The sequence below is a fragment of the Erigeron canadensis genome, chromosome 1 (genome assembly GCF_010389155.1).
Source record: "Erigeron canadensis isolate Cc75 chromosome 1, C_canadensis_v1, whole genome shotgun sequence".
Classification (NCBI taxonomy): domain Eukaryota; kingdom Viridiplantae; phylum Streptophyta; class Magnoliopsida; order Asterales; family Asteraceae; genus Erigeron; species Erigeron canadensis.
This window is the reverse complement of record NC_057761.1, coordinates 9359206-9374149: the sequence shown is the minus strand read 5'-3', so window position 1 is coordinate 9374149 and position 14944 is coordinate 9359206. Positions and strand designations below refer to the sequence as shown.

The following is a 14944-nucleotide window of genomic DNA, read 5'->3' as shown; positions in this document are numbered from 1 at the left end:
CATTTTTCTTGATTCGATACAAAAAACAAGATCTAGGGTGGTTATAGGATCTGAGTATGAGGTCCCACGGATGGCGCCAAATGTTTGTGCACCGAATCGAGGTTAAAACAATGGGAGATAATAGGTGATAAGTGAGATAATATATACAAGGGTTCGATATCATCCCATATAATTGATAGGTAATATATAAAAGAAGAAAAGAGAGAATCTTTGTCATCTATGGATATTGAAGTGAGGTGGGATTATCCCTTATTGTTGTTTTGTGTGATTTGTACCAACGTATGGCAGTAAATATACATGCTCCCCCATATATGTGGTGAGAAGTGATTACATCTATAAGAGAGTGATGCTTCTTCATGTAACCATTGCCCCCTTTATTATGTATGAGAGGGAGACAATATATAGGATTCCCTTTTTTCTTGTATGAAGTATTACTTCATGTGTGTATATATTTTGTAGGACATGTGTCCACCTTTATTTATAGATACAAAATGAATAAGTGGATATCTATGTGATAACAACGATTACCCTTTCACTTGTAACAATATAATGTATACATTAATAAGATGGGTCAAAGGGGCTCATGCCATGCCTTTAGGCCTTAATAACATGTGTGTAAGATTTATAAAATATTGATTGATTGAAATAAAAATAAAACATCTAGGAATAGAAAATCAATTTGTATATTGATGGAGGAGAAATCAATTTTACTGGGAATAAAATGAAGATCACATGAATGTTTTTTTTAAAAAGTCAAATCATGTTTCCTATAATTATCTAATGAGTAATTTACTTAATATTGCATACATCATTAATGGAGTTGTTTTGATTAAGTTAATGAAGGAAAAGGTTATGGTTGTGCCAACTAAGCTTTTTTTAGCTATGTTTTAGGTAGGACTTGAACTTTATATATAGAAAAGATTTCGCTATCTTTTAGATTAATTACCTCAACATTAATTACACTTACATTATCCTACACCACTCAACATCACCTATAGTCGCGCCACCATCACCTATCTCCGACACAAGCAGACCACCATCATAACTACCATCGCTGCATTACGCGAGTATCATGCATATATACATACATATATATATTGGAACTTACCATATTAATGTTTAAAAAGATTCAACATGGTTGTGCTGCAGTTCCTCCAAGTGTGGCCAAGAATTAAAAAAAACCGAAAAATTACAACATATAAACGGTGAATAAAATGGTGTTGACACGATCACTTAGAGTTATTAATGTACCCAAGCAAATGTTAGACTATTGCATCGTACCAACTACTAACCAAATCAAATATGTAAATTGAAACCCAACTTAAAAAACTCTATGCAATTAAAAACCTAATTTTAAAATACAATGTTATGGATTGATGCAAATACTACCAAATATGATGTATAATTAATGGAAAATTGAGGTTTATGTAAGATTTATAAAATATTGATTGATTGGAATAAAAATAAAACATCTAGGAATAGAAAATCAATTTGTATATTGATGGAGGAGAAATCAATTTTACTGGGAAGAAAATGAAGATCACATGAATGTTTTTTTAAAAAGTCAAATCAGTTTATGGTTGTGCCAACTAAGCTTTTTTAGCTATTTTTTAGGTATGTACTTGAACTTTATATATAGAAAAGATTTCACTATCTTTTAGATTAATTACCTCAACATTAATAACACTTACATTATCCTACACTACTCAACATCACCTATAGTCGCGCCACCATCACCTGTCTCCGACACAAGCAGACCGCCATCATAACTACCATTGCTGCATTACGCGAATATCATGCATATATGTGTGTGTGTGTGTGTATATATATATATATGTTGGAACTTGCCATATTAATGTTTAAAAAGATTCAACATGGTTGTGCTGCGATTCCTCTAAGAGATGGCCAAGAATTCAAAAAAAAAAGACCGAAAAGTTACAACATATAAACGGTGAATAAAATGGTATTAACATGATCACTTAGAGTTATTAATGTACCCAAGAAATGTTAGACTATTGCATCGTACCAACTACTAACCAAATCAAATATGTAAATTGAAACCCAACTTAAAAAACTCTATGCAATTAAAAACCTAATTTTAAAACACAATGTTATGGATTGATGCAAACACTCCCAAATATGATGTATAATTAATGGAAAATTGAGGTTTATGTAAGATTTATAAAATATTGATTGATTGGAATAAAAATAAAACATCTAGGAATAGAAAATTAATTTGTATATTGATGGAGGAGAAATCAATTTTACTAGGAATAAAATGAAGATCACACGAATGTTTTTTTAAAAAGTCAAATCCTGTTTCCTATAATTATCTAATAAGTAATTTACTTAATATTGCATACGTCATTAATGAAGTTGTTTTGATTAAATTAATGAAGGAAAAGGTTATGGTTGTGCCAACTAAGCTTATTTTAGCTATTTTTAGGTATCGACTTAAACTTTATATATAGAAAAGATTATATATATACCAAAAACTTATATTAATGTACAAGTATTTTTATGCGTGGAATGCATAAGCTTTTAAAGCACATATTAATTTTAACCAAATTTTATTTTAACTCTTTAAATCTTAACCAAATTTCAATTTAACCCCTTAAATGGTAAAAGCTTTTAAAGCACATATTAATTGTTTATTTTTCATCAAAGTTGTTTGATGAAAATAACTGTTTTCATTTTCTACCTAAATGATAGAAAAACCCCCCTAACCTTTGCATGGGATGATGATTGAACCAATGACCTCTGTCTTCATAAGAGACAGTGTTATCACTGATCCAACCATGCAGATTTTTTTGATATAAAATAGATAAACTGTATATATTCAGACGACTTTAAAATAAAGTAAATTATGTACTCTTCAAATTTTTATTCAGACGGCTTTAAGTAAAAAGATAGGAATGTCGTTTTTGACAATGCGGACTACTTATTATGCGAAGGGGCTGAAGAAACGGTGGAACACATTCTTTGTTCATGTGACTTGGCGATAGTGATATGCCGATATGGCATAGAGTTAACATTTGGTGCAAAGTTAATCCTCTTTTCTTTTCTTTTTTCGGTTAAAGACATTCTTCGTATCGAGGAGTATATGAATCTTGGGAAAAATACTAAAAGGTTTTTAAAAGAATTATATTTGTGTCTTGTTGGTGCATTTGAAAAGTAAGGAACGTTAGAAGATTCAATAAGGGAACGACTAGTGTTGAGAAGGTTTTTTAAGATATCAAGACCATTAGTTTCCTTTGGTATAAGTATAGAGCCGACAGATATGACTTAAGTGGGCAAGATTGGAATTTATTTAATATTTGTACGTAAGTGTATTCAGTGATCGGTGACGTCGCCTCCAATTTGGGTGTGTCGGCGATGTTGTGTGAACAATACTTGCTTTTCATTAAAAAAAAAAATGGAAATAAAATTCTTATGCCAAATCAAAAAAAAAAAAATTAATAGGAAAAAAAACACAAAAACAGGGCACTACTATTTATATGTATCTGCAGGCAGTTATAAACCCTTAAAACCCCAAAACCCTTTATAAGTTGAAAAAATGGCGGACTATGAAGCCGAAACAAGCAGCGCCAACAACTCAATGAAAATCAATAATAAGAAAAAGAAAAGAAAGCTTTCAGATTCAGATCAAAAACACAATCAAAAGTCTTCGAAATCATCTCGTATCGATGAGCCAATTGAAGAAGATAATAAAAAATTAATACAAGATGTGTCTCCATGGAGAAATTTGCAGCTAATTTTGTCTCTAAAAGATAATAATCTTCATATCGAAAAGTAAAGCTTCTCTTTGTTCTTAATTATTATTTGCTACTACAGTTATAATGTTTGTTACATTTTATCTTCTTTTTGTTGTAAGTTATTTTGTATTTCTAGGACTAAATGTATATCTTTAGAAAAATGATAAATGTAACTAATTTGGTAGTCGTACAAACATGATGAAAAATCGTTTGCGTTAAGATTAAGAGTTAAGATTAAGAGAATGTGCGGAATCCACGTGTTAGCACCAGAATGTTTTTAGGCGTACTAAATCAGTCACGTATATCGTTACTTCGTACGGTTAATCTTAGTATTTTATTGTAATGACAATTTATAAGTTGAAAACCCGGTTCAGTTTATCTGTTTCCTTGCAAGAGGTCTCTAGGTTTGAAAACCCGGTTAGGTCACCTGAGTCAAAAAGACTCGCCATTCCCGGGTTCAGTTTTATCTGTTTGTTACAAGTTATATTGTAATTTAAGGATTTGATGCATAGGGTTAATCTAATTTTAAATCTGGGGCGAAATGAGTTGTAAACAAGAAATGTTTAGCAATAAAGATTTACACGTAAGGCTACTCAAACTTGAAGTTTTATATTGTTCTTATTGCTGTGATGTTTTCTGAAAAACAGATCTTTTCTTTTCTTTATAACTATGGTTTCGGCTCTTTAAAAGAGTATGACTTACTTAGTGAAATAATGGTAACATTTGGTTGCTAATTCGTAACATTGTCCGACAAGAAATACTTATAGCTGACATTTTCTGAAATATATATATATTTTTTTTTGTGTGCAGAAAGGTGGATCTGGCTTATAAGTTTGTGAAATTGAGATATAGTCAAGTAGAAGACGACACCACCAAGGCGCCAGAGGCTGTTAGCTTAGAAAGACTAATCGTTTTCCTTAACAGTTGGGTGCAGTCAGCATTGATTTCTTCTGAGAAAAAAGTTAGAGTTGAAGGGGTTAAGTTTGGTTTAAGTGGGTCTTGTTTAGATTATAGATGTTGGACGATTTTCAAGTTTTGTCTACAGGAGGGTACGGCGCTTAATGTTTCTTTGAGCTTTGCTAAGGATATTTTAAAGGTTATACAATGTGTTGCTAGGAATATGGTCATCAAGGATTTGAATGATGATGAGTCAGTGTTATATTATACAATGCTTGATTGCATTTCATCCATTTTTGCATCACATGGTGGGGTTTCCAATGAAAATTTAGATTTATGGATTTTGCTAGTTGGTACTGTACTTGAGCTTGGTTTGAATGTGATTACCAGCAAGCTTGACGATAACAAATTAGGCATGATTGTCCTCAATTTGACATGCTTTGTACTTGATCCGTTCACCAAGTTTTTGAGGCTTCATCCGAATAAGAAAAATGGTTTTCAAGATCTTGTGGATCGACTTTTGGAACCGTTGCTGTGTTTACTCCATGTGCTACACCAATCTGTTATCACCGGTAACTCTCCGTGGATGAGTAAGTTACTGAAGCTAGTTGAAGAAGTCTTGTGTCAAGGATTGTTTCACCCCTCACACATTGATGGATTTTTGAGCTTACAGGGACTAACAAAGTATACAGTTTCTGATGATGGAAAGGCTAAAGACATGAAAATAGTTATTAAAAGTTATCACAGGCACTTGTTTGTTAAGCTAGGAAGAATAGTGGTGGCGAAGAATGCATTGGCATTATTTGGTGCAGGGGAGCTGTTTCGCTTGTATGTTCATTGTATAAAAAGGCAAGAGGGCATAAAAGTGACTGATGATTCTAGCAAAGTTGATATTTATCCTTCTGGTAGCCATAGCGGAGTGTCAGAGAAAAGTCAAGTTGTATCCTCTTTAAGTCCTGAGGTTCGGAAGTCACTTTTTGATGTCTTGGTACAGATCATGGAGCCTTTTCTAGGCGATATTGATACTTACCTTCAAAATGAAGTGGAACTAGGATCTGTGTTAGAAGATGTTTATTGCACTGTCAAATCGATCAAATCAATTCTTAAAATCGTTATGCAAGAGAAAATATATCTAAGGGTAGATGACACCTCTGAAGGGGCTTGTGCTAATTTCTTGAAAGTGATTTGTAATAAAATAACACTACTTTCTGCCAAAATAGGTCAGATAGTGCCATCAACTTTTTATGCAAATAACAAAACATGTAAGGAGTCGGTGGAGGTCCTAGGCACCGAGCTTGTTTTGTGCATACGCTATTTACTCGAAATTGATTACGAGGTTCTTGGCAATGATCTAGAAAGTCTATGGCTTTTGATGTTCTCTTTTGGGACCCTTGGACACACTTTGAACAACGTGCAGAACAAGACCTCAGTAATTCCAGAAATACTTCATCTTGGATGCCACATGGTTAACCTCTACAGCGAACTTCGTCAGGTTAGTGGTGATTCTTCTTTGAATCAGTAATTATACAATTATACAGATTGTATACCCTCCATCTAGGCATCTATATGTAAATCCTTATCAATAAGAAAGTACTTGCTTTATATATCTATGTGAACTGGTTATTGGATGCCCAACTTGTGTGACAAGTATCATTCCTTTCCATTATATGTATCCAAAGTCGACTTTCTAACACGAGTTGTACTTGTTAATAGGTTGGTACCTCTATTTTTGCACTTTGTAAAGCAGTCAGGCATTTTGTATCATCTGTAGGAGATGTTGAAGCTAATCATTCAGACTCTTGGAGGTCCTCGTTATACCATGAATCATGGACAAAGTCATTGAGATTGATATTATGCTCATCAGAGTTAAGGCTCTCTATTCATAATGCAGTAAAGTCTATACCTGAAGGGCAAGTAAGTCTGTGTATTCGAGAGTTAGCCTCTGATCTCTCTGAATCTCTCAAATGGATGAATGGTAATGTAGAAAATTCATCTCAAAATGAGTTTAGCACTTGCCTTAAATTGAAAGCAGAGATTCTTGGTATCGGTTTATCTGAGGTGTATTCTTTAATTCTGGACTCACTGATGGTTTCTACTGGTAACAGCAGTCTTGTTGGAGATTCTCTAAATGCTTTTATGACAGTAATTCGTCCTAGTATGAGTCTTTTGATTTCACAACCAAGTGACGGAGTTTATGAGTTTCTGGCTACAGTTTCTGGAAAGAAATTCTCTAATCAAGCAGAACGCAAAGAGGAAACATTGCATGTTCATTGGATTTTTGTTTTTTGTTTTCGTTTGTATATGTCTAGTAGAAGTTTATACCGCCAGGCGGCTAGTCTTGCACCACCAACTACATCCAAGAGGATGTCAGAAGAGATGCGAGATTCTTTTACAGCTTGTTCTGGAAATGATTGGTTGGAGAAGACTGAAAAGGATGAAGGCTATTTTTCTTGGATCGTTCAGCCTTCAGCTTCTCTTCTTCTCATTATAGAAGCAATTTTAGACATTTTTCCTAAAGAAAGTGTGGCTGATCTTTCCCCTTTGACATATGTTTTGAATGTTATGACTATTCAGAGGCTTGTTGACTTGAATAGACTGATCAATTCCTTTGAATTTGTGATCAAGCGGAATGATATGGTGATTTCTGACGAGGATAGTAGTTCAAGTAAACAGAACAACCGCTTACGAAAACGGCTTTCAAAGTTATCAAAAGAGGCAACAGGTCTTGCTAACTACTTGATGGGACACCTTTCTTTACTGAAGAAATGGCAGCCAAATAATAAGTCAACAGAAGATGGATGGGATATTGCGGTTGCTGCAATAGATAAGAGTTCATTGCCTTGTGCCTTTTGGTCCATTGTCTGCCAGAATACTGACATTTGGAGTATGCATGCTGCTAAGAAGAAACTGAAGATGTTTTTGTCAGTTCTTCTTCAAAATTCTCTTCCATATGCAGCCAATACTTTCAATAACTTTGGAGAGCATAATAGTTCTATGAAAGCTGGGAACTTGAAGACAGTCAATGGACGAGACATATCATTGGAGCTTCTCAGTAACACAATGTTTTACGAGGAAAAAGTAAGATGGTATCGTGGACCCTTTTCTTCTACTGTTCATGTTTATGTGTTTGATGAATGATGTTTTTCTTCAAGAGCTTATGAAATATGTTATATAGTGAATTACTGTAATATAAGAGGTGGCTAGATTTGGGTTGGGTAACAGGTCAAAATGTGTTTGAGTTTACATGATTTATTTTACATCGATGGTCGATTGTGTTCAAGCACCTTCTTGTACTTTAACTAATAGCTGATATGAGTAATACAAAATAATAATTTGGATTAATACAAACACAACACTTCTAAAATGAGGTAGATCTTTGAATAGTATGATCTAAGTGGTTGTATACCCACTTGACCCCTGCTTGAGATAAATAATAATCTAACTTGACCTGTTCATAATTGCCACCTCTAATTAATGAGTTGTTTTTTCTTTTAAATTTTCTGTATGAATATTTTACTTAAGCTTGAAGAGTGATTGGACCTAATAATATCACATTGTTCTTTTGGTTAGTTTGTTCGAAAGCATATGGCATCAAGAATTTGTCAGTTTTTGGAAGATTTGGTGTCACCATTATTTAGTAATGGAGTTATCGAATTGCAAGCTCAACCCAATTGGGCTGAGGTTATAAGTTCCCTTAAATTCCCATCAGATCTCCCTATCAGGAAAGGTTGCATCGAGCAAGAAGTTGATTCGTCATCAGTTAGGATAATATATACAGCTTGTGAAAATTCACTTAGTTTTCTCTCTTGGATGCCAAAAAGATGTATAAGCTCTAAATCGTTCTCCCTCTATGCAACTTGTATATTAAATCTCGAAAGGTAACTCTTCTTGTTCATTAATGTAATTCTGTTAGCAGCTCATATGCGACTTAATAAGCGTACTGCTTGCAGCTAGATATTGTCTAGGGCAAATATATGATAGATGAGATCAAATCATCTGTTTATTATATTTTTAAGTCAATAGCTTACTTGATTACATCTTATCTTTATGAAAGGATATTGTTCTATACCAAATAGCATGAAAACTAGCTTCTTAGTAAGTTCATATAAAGAGTTTGAATATAGCATCTTTTAGGAACGACTATTCAAGCAATGTGATAGGTAGTTGTCAGTAGCATATTTTCTTATGCGAACTCTGCCGTAAGTTATTGAGTACAATGCCTAAATATATATAGTTAATTGACATATGGACATTGTATTTCCGCTATCTTCTTTTTCTTCTGTTCACTTAAGTTAGATAATGCTATTTTTTCTTCGCTGTTGACTAATGATTCCGAGTGCTTCGTTTGGTTTTCAGGCTTATAGTTGGCACTTTGGTTGGTGATAATGACACTCCATTATTTCATGACCATTATGATCTCTTACGGCTTCTCTTTTGCTGCCGGAAAACCCTTAAACATCTGATGGCTACGTTTTGTGAAGAGAATTTGGAAGCCGGTGAAAACTCACTTGGTGCCTTACACTTTGGAGGCAAGTTTCCTGCTTTATGGATTATAAAGTCGTTACTCTCAGTGCAGCATGCATTTTCGATGGATGGTGACACCCAGGTTTCCGGTTTGATCATTTCACTGACTGATTACACCGCGTATGTGTTTTTGACTCTCATCAAGGGTACTTTCATCCATGCAAGTCATTCTCTTATATCCTCTAGGAAGCCATTTCAACTGAAGACTGGTTTTGCATTTGATCATGAAGATAGTGATCACTCGGAAAGTCTTGATGCATCAAACTTTCTGATTCATGTAGCTGAGGCATTAAAAGATCACTCACAAGTGATGCTCACCCCTCAAAGTGATAAAAATTCGAAAAGCCATCTTCAGAAGCTTTCTTCTAATATTGCCTGTGTTCATGGATTCTTGTGGGGCATTTCATCTACATTATGCCATATGGATGCACAGAGTATTAATCTAAAAGCCATATTTCTGAGAAGAAATTTCGAACCGGTTGACAAATTGAAACTTTGCATTGATACTTACACAACTGTCGTGAACCAATTATTGTGTGAGTTGGTTCTTCTAGATGATAAACTACTTAAAACTGCAGACAAAAACTTCAATTTGGAAGATGTGGATATGGATATCTTGGATATAAATAGGGGCTTTTTACACGGCCTCGTAGCTGGGGAAAATCTTGAAGCAGCATTTCTTCTCAGACAGCTATTTATTGCCTTTTCAGTCATTCTCAAGCTGCATTTACAAACCAAAATGTCATTGTCATCGAACCTGATGAAGATATTCATAGCGATTTCAGAAATTGTTTTATTGGAGTTTTCAAACAACACTAGAACACCATCACATTTAACTTCCGTATTTTTGGATGGAATTGGAAAGTTTCTTGAAGAAGCGGCAAATCATCCTTCTGTAACTAATTCTCCATTACCTACAGATCTTTATGAAAGATTAATTGATTTGCACTTGAAGGCTATTGGGAAATGTATTTCTTTACAAGGAAAAGAAGCTACTTTAGAATCTCATGAGACTGAATCAAGTACGAAGATGATGAATGGTCCACTTGTATTCTCTGAATGTGCTTACTCTAGCTTAGATGAACTTAAAATGAGATTAAGGAATTCGTTAAAAGTTTTAGTCAGAAAACCATCAGATAAGTACATTTCCTCTGCGATGAAGTCCATAAAAATAGGCCTCGTGGGGTTGCAGGGAGGCAACATGGCAAGTTATCAAATATATGCTGGAAGTTCTTGCGGAGGAATAGTTTCTTCAGTTGTTGCTGCTAGCATTGATTGTTTAGATTTAGTTCTTGAAGCCATTACAGGTAAAACGATGTTTGACAACTCTAACGCTCAATCAAATATCTATTACTTTTGTTTTTAATCAGTCATATTTGATGTGCTCCATCTCTAAAATTGACATAGGTTCACTTAAATAAGATAATCCTTTATCTTTTCAATATAAAGTTTTTGCAACCCATGCAATTTGATACCTTGTTGCCCAAAATCCCTAGTAACCTGCGGCTGCGGAAGCCAAAATCCCCCAATGAGGACCTCTGCCCTTGCCATCATTAGCTATGTAAATGATGTGTTGAATTCTATTTTGTGTTCTGTTACTGCGACTCTTGTTTAATGTTGTAACAATATGACATTGGAATATAATATATAATGTATACTGACGATTACCTTGTTTTTTTAGGTCGGAAGGGCATGAGCATGGTCAAAATGGATATCTTGGGCTCGGTGTGTTGCCTTTTCAACATTATTCTGCATTTGCAGGGACCAACAATCTTCTACAAGGATTTCAGTTCTAATATGCCTAATTGTCTTGGTCCTGATCCAGGATCTGTTGTACTTATGTGTATCGAAGTATTAACAAAAGTGTCAGGAAAACATGCTCTCTATCAAATGGATGCATGCTCCGTGGCACAAGCACTGAGTATCCCAGCTACACTTTTCCAAAATATTCTCCAGCTTAGAACCTTTGAAGCTTCTACTCAATCTGCTTTCCGGAGGTCCTCTGGTGTTGAAGATAAGTATGAGAGCAAGAATTACAAGCTTTTAGATGGACACTATACAATTGAATTATATGCAGCGTGTTGCCGGATGTTGCACACTTTTCTTAGGCATCACAAAAGGTTCGAAACCTTCTAAACCACCTTTCACAACTAAATTAGAGGTGGAGTTTGTCCCATTTAGTCTAAATTGGGTCAGTATTGGGTCCTTTTTTCAGGTCATATATGAAAAATAGAAAAAAGTTAGCTTAAAATGAAGCAGGGTGATAGTTGCTCATAGTTATACGTAATCCATAGTCTCTGAAGTGATTTTATTTAAAGTATGCTACTGAGTCTATACAATTTTTCTTATCATGATACACTATATATATTGAAGAAAAGTTAAATATATGTACTGAGTCCAGATACTTTTTAACATGTATCTCCCTCTTGCCACTTCTACCAATAATGACTCAATTGTTTTTGCTGCTGTACAAGCATATATAGAGTCATTCTAACAAATTCTTCAACTTGCAGGGAAAGTTTACAGCACATTGCACTAGTCCAAGCTTCTGTTTCTGTTCTTCTTCATTGTTTGGAGATGGCAAACAAAGAGCAAGCCGTGCAAAAAAACAGTTTTGTATGGCAGCTAGAGGAGGGAGTTAAATGTGGTACTTTTCTTCGAAGAATTTACGAGGAGGTTTGCTTTTATTCAGCACTACTTGTACATTGAGATATAGTGGTTTTTATTTTCCAAAATTGTACCAATGCTGATAGGCTGGTCAAAACGGCGTTTTAATCTATGGCAGAAGAATCTAATAGTTTACCACTTCAGCTTTTGAGTGCATTTTGTAGTTACCTACAAATTGTAAGAGTTTTTACATGTTTAAGTTTTGTGATCTAATTTTGTTGTTGCAGATACGGCAACAGAAAGATGTAATTGGCAAGGATTGTCGCCTATTTTTATCTACTTACATACTGGTCTATTCTGGATATGGTCCTCTGAAAGTTGGCATCAGGCGGTGAGTTGTAATCATAGCTTCAAGCTTTTTTTGTAGTAGAAGTGGTAATTTCGATTCATTTACTTATGGAATTTAGTACAAAGTCAGCTAATAAGGAATGGGTCAAATGGATTGAAGAATGTAACAGGCCTAAAGTTGCCCGAAAGTTAGGGTGGGGGGAGCGCCTCGCCACCCCTCCCCTCCCCTCCCCGGTTTTGCTTCTCCTCCCCGCTCACTGCCTAATGCTAGGAATGCCTCACCACCCCTCCCCTCCCCTCCCCACCCTTTTCTATTTAATTTTAATCAAATATTAACTAAAACTTTTATTTAATAAATTAAAAGTACCACTAAAATACATAAACATTACAAAATTAAACACTTCATAAAATTTTTTTAAAAAAATACAAAATTTTTAAATTCTACAAAATTAAAACATTATTAAAGTATGTTAAAAGAAATAAAAAAATAATAATGTATCATTTTAATCCATTTTAATAAAAACTTAAAAGTCTAGGGGGTAAAGTGTAAAAATGAAATTAAATAAATTGGATGTTGCGCCTGTGCTTGTGTTTGTCTTCTCCATTTAACCAGATATACATATATTGTATGTATATTTTGTGTAGAGAAGAAACAGATATTTTATTGAAAAAAAAAAGGAAAAGGAAAAAAGCAATGATTGGTAACAGACAAAAGGAGCGGCAGCCAAACCGGCACCACTGTCACCAAAACCCTCCCCACCCTACCGGTATCGGGGGGTCGGCGCGGTGTGCCAACCGGTACCCCTCCCCTCCCAAGGCGCTCCGTCCACTCTTATGGTGATGACATTTTCTTTTGGTATACATGACTTGCAATAGTCTAGACATCTACTTAGAAAAGTAGGGTAGGATAGCAATCGAGCTGTTAAGGAACAAAGTCTGTAGCTACCCTTCTATTTTTCTTCTTTTTTATCTAGAGAGAGCACGGGTGAGGATTCCCTCAAGTTAGGAGTAACTTGAGGGGTAAACTTGGAGGGTTATTGACCTTTGGATTAAAATCAATGGTCAAGATTGAATTATCATTTTTGAATCTTGTCCTTTGATTTTAACCCTAGGGTCAAGATCTTCCCAACTTTACCCCTCAAGTTACCTTAACTTGAGGGGATCTCTACCCAGAGAGTACAAGTATAAAACCTTCTACATAAGTTCATTTAAAAATTTAAAAGTTCAGAATATATATTATAAGCTTTTCCTATCATAGTTGGAATACTAATTATATATAACATTGCATTGGACATACAATGTTCAGGCCAACGCAACCTGTAGCAAAATACTTGTATACCCCGTTACACAAGCCACCCGCGTGGCCCACTTTGACACCTCTAGTTTGCAGCAATACTGCAAGAAGTGAACCAAAGCATAAGTTGGAAAAATCAGAACTATCAGCCTGGCTGAAAAATATAGCTTTAGATGTGTCTGTATTTACTGGGGCATGATGGTAGAAACATCTGTACACTGATACTCGCACCATTCAAAGATATTCTCCTGTAAACTTCCAAGACAAATGGAACAAGTTCATTTACCCGTTATAGGTTTTGGGCTGGACCGAGCCACTACTACTGGCTCAGCTGGACCTGTATTTCGTGTTCAAACTATGTTCGCCCCTACTTGTATAATAGTTACCTAAATCTCGATGGCTCGGTGAAAGTTGTATAATATTCGACTAAACCTCTATTGAAATTTATTGCAGGGAAATAGATGAAGCATTGAGACCAGGTGTTTATGCTTTAATAGATGCTTGCTCACCTGATGATCTTCAATATCTTCATACCGTTTTAGGAGGTAATTACTTATCTTAATATACTTCATATATTACTGCTACTCGTCTCACAAAGTCCATACTCAACTTCCGTTTGAGTATTACATGGTAGTTTGGGAAACCAGTATTTCTTTGTAGTGGATTTTGTGTCGGGACAATGGGTTTAATTTAAGTGGGTGATGATCTCCTTTCCACAAGCATGATTCATAACCATTTACTTATCATCTTTCGGTGTTTCAGAGGGTCCTTGCAGAAACACTTTGGCAAATCTACAACACGATTACAAATTGAATTTTCAGTATGAAGGAAAAGTGTAGTCGAAAACTTTGGAGTTTTCCTTTCACGATAGATGTTTCACAGTAGCATTTGTGAAATTTCACCCGATTCTCGGAGCTGCATAGGATCTGTCAATCCTTGGTATATTAGACTACAAGAACTTGGTCTTCAACGCCAAGAATCCTTTTTGCCGTCAAACATGTGATTTGAAGTCTGATACAGCTACACGTTTCAGGGGATCTAGAGTGCAATGTTTATCAGAATTTTTGGTTTTATAGGGATATGAACTTTTTGATGTATATTTGATAACCATCGGGTATGTTTTGGTACCTTAGGTAGGTTACATGATATAATCTTTTTAACGTTGTCACAAACAAAATCTAGACAACTTTATTAGCATATAGATTGACAAATGAAAATGTTTGTATGAGTCTATGAGAGATCAATCAAAAGGATTTTATATCAGCATGTGGGTTCAATTTATGGAGGTGACGATATCTCATCTAATTAAGTTTCAAACTTCAACTTTTCAGAAGAAAACAAAGTTGGACAAATATGGACGAAAATCCATGTAAAGAATCTTTATAAGAGTTAGGTCAGCGAAAACCAATACAAATATATTTTGATAAACTAGCTAATCAATTCTGGTTATTTTATAAAATTTAAAAAAAAATAAAAATAAGTAGTATATTATATATATATGGCTACCATAGCAAAGAGA

At 34.7% G+C, this 14944-nt stretch overlaps 1 protein-coding gene across 1 annotated transcript; it reads left to right on the top strand.

Annotated features, from left to right (window-relative positions):
* Positions 1–3548: 3548 nt before the first annotated feature.
* Positions 3549–14688, top strand: LOC122585449. Its single transcript, XM_043757580.1, has 10 exons — positions 3549–3792; positions 4566–6144; positions 6366–7730; positions 8223–8530; positions 9009–10483; positions 10858–11296; positions 11690–11852; positions 12071–12174; positions 13879–13970; positions 14188–14688. Exons 1-10 carry the CDS (start codon positions 3557–3559, stop codon positions 14262–14264), a joined length of 5838 nt encoding a protein of 1945 aa, XP_043613515.1. The 5' UTR covers positions 3549–3556; the 3' UTR covers positions 14265–14688.
* The last annotated feature ends 256 nt before the right edge of the window (positions 14689–14944 follow it).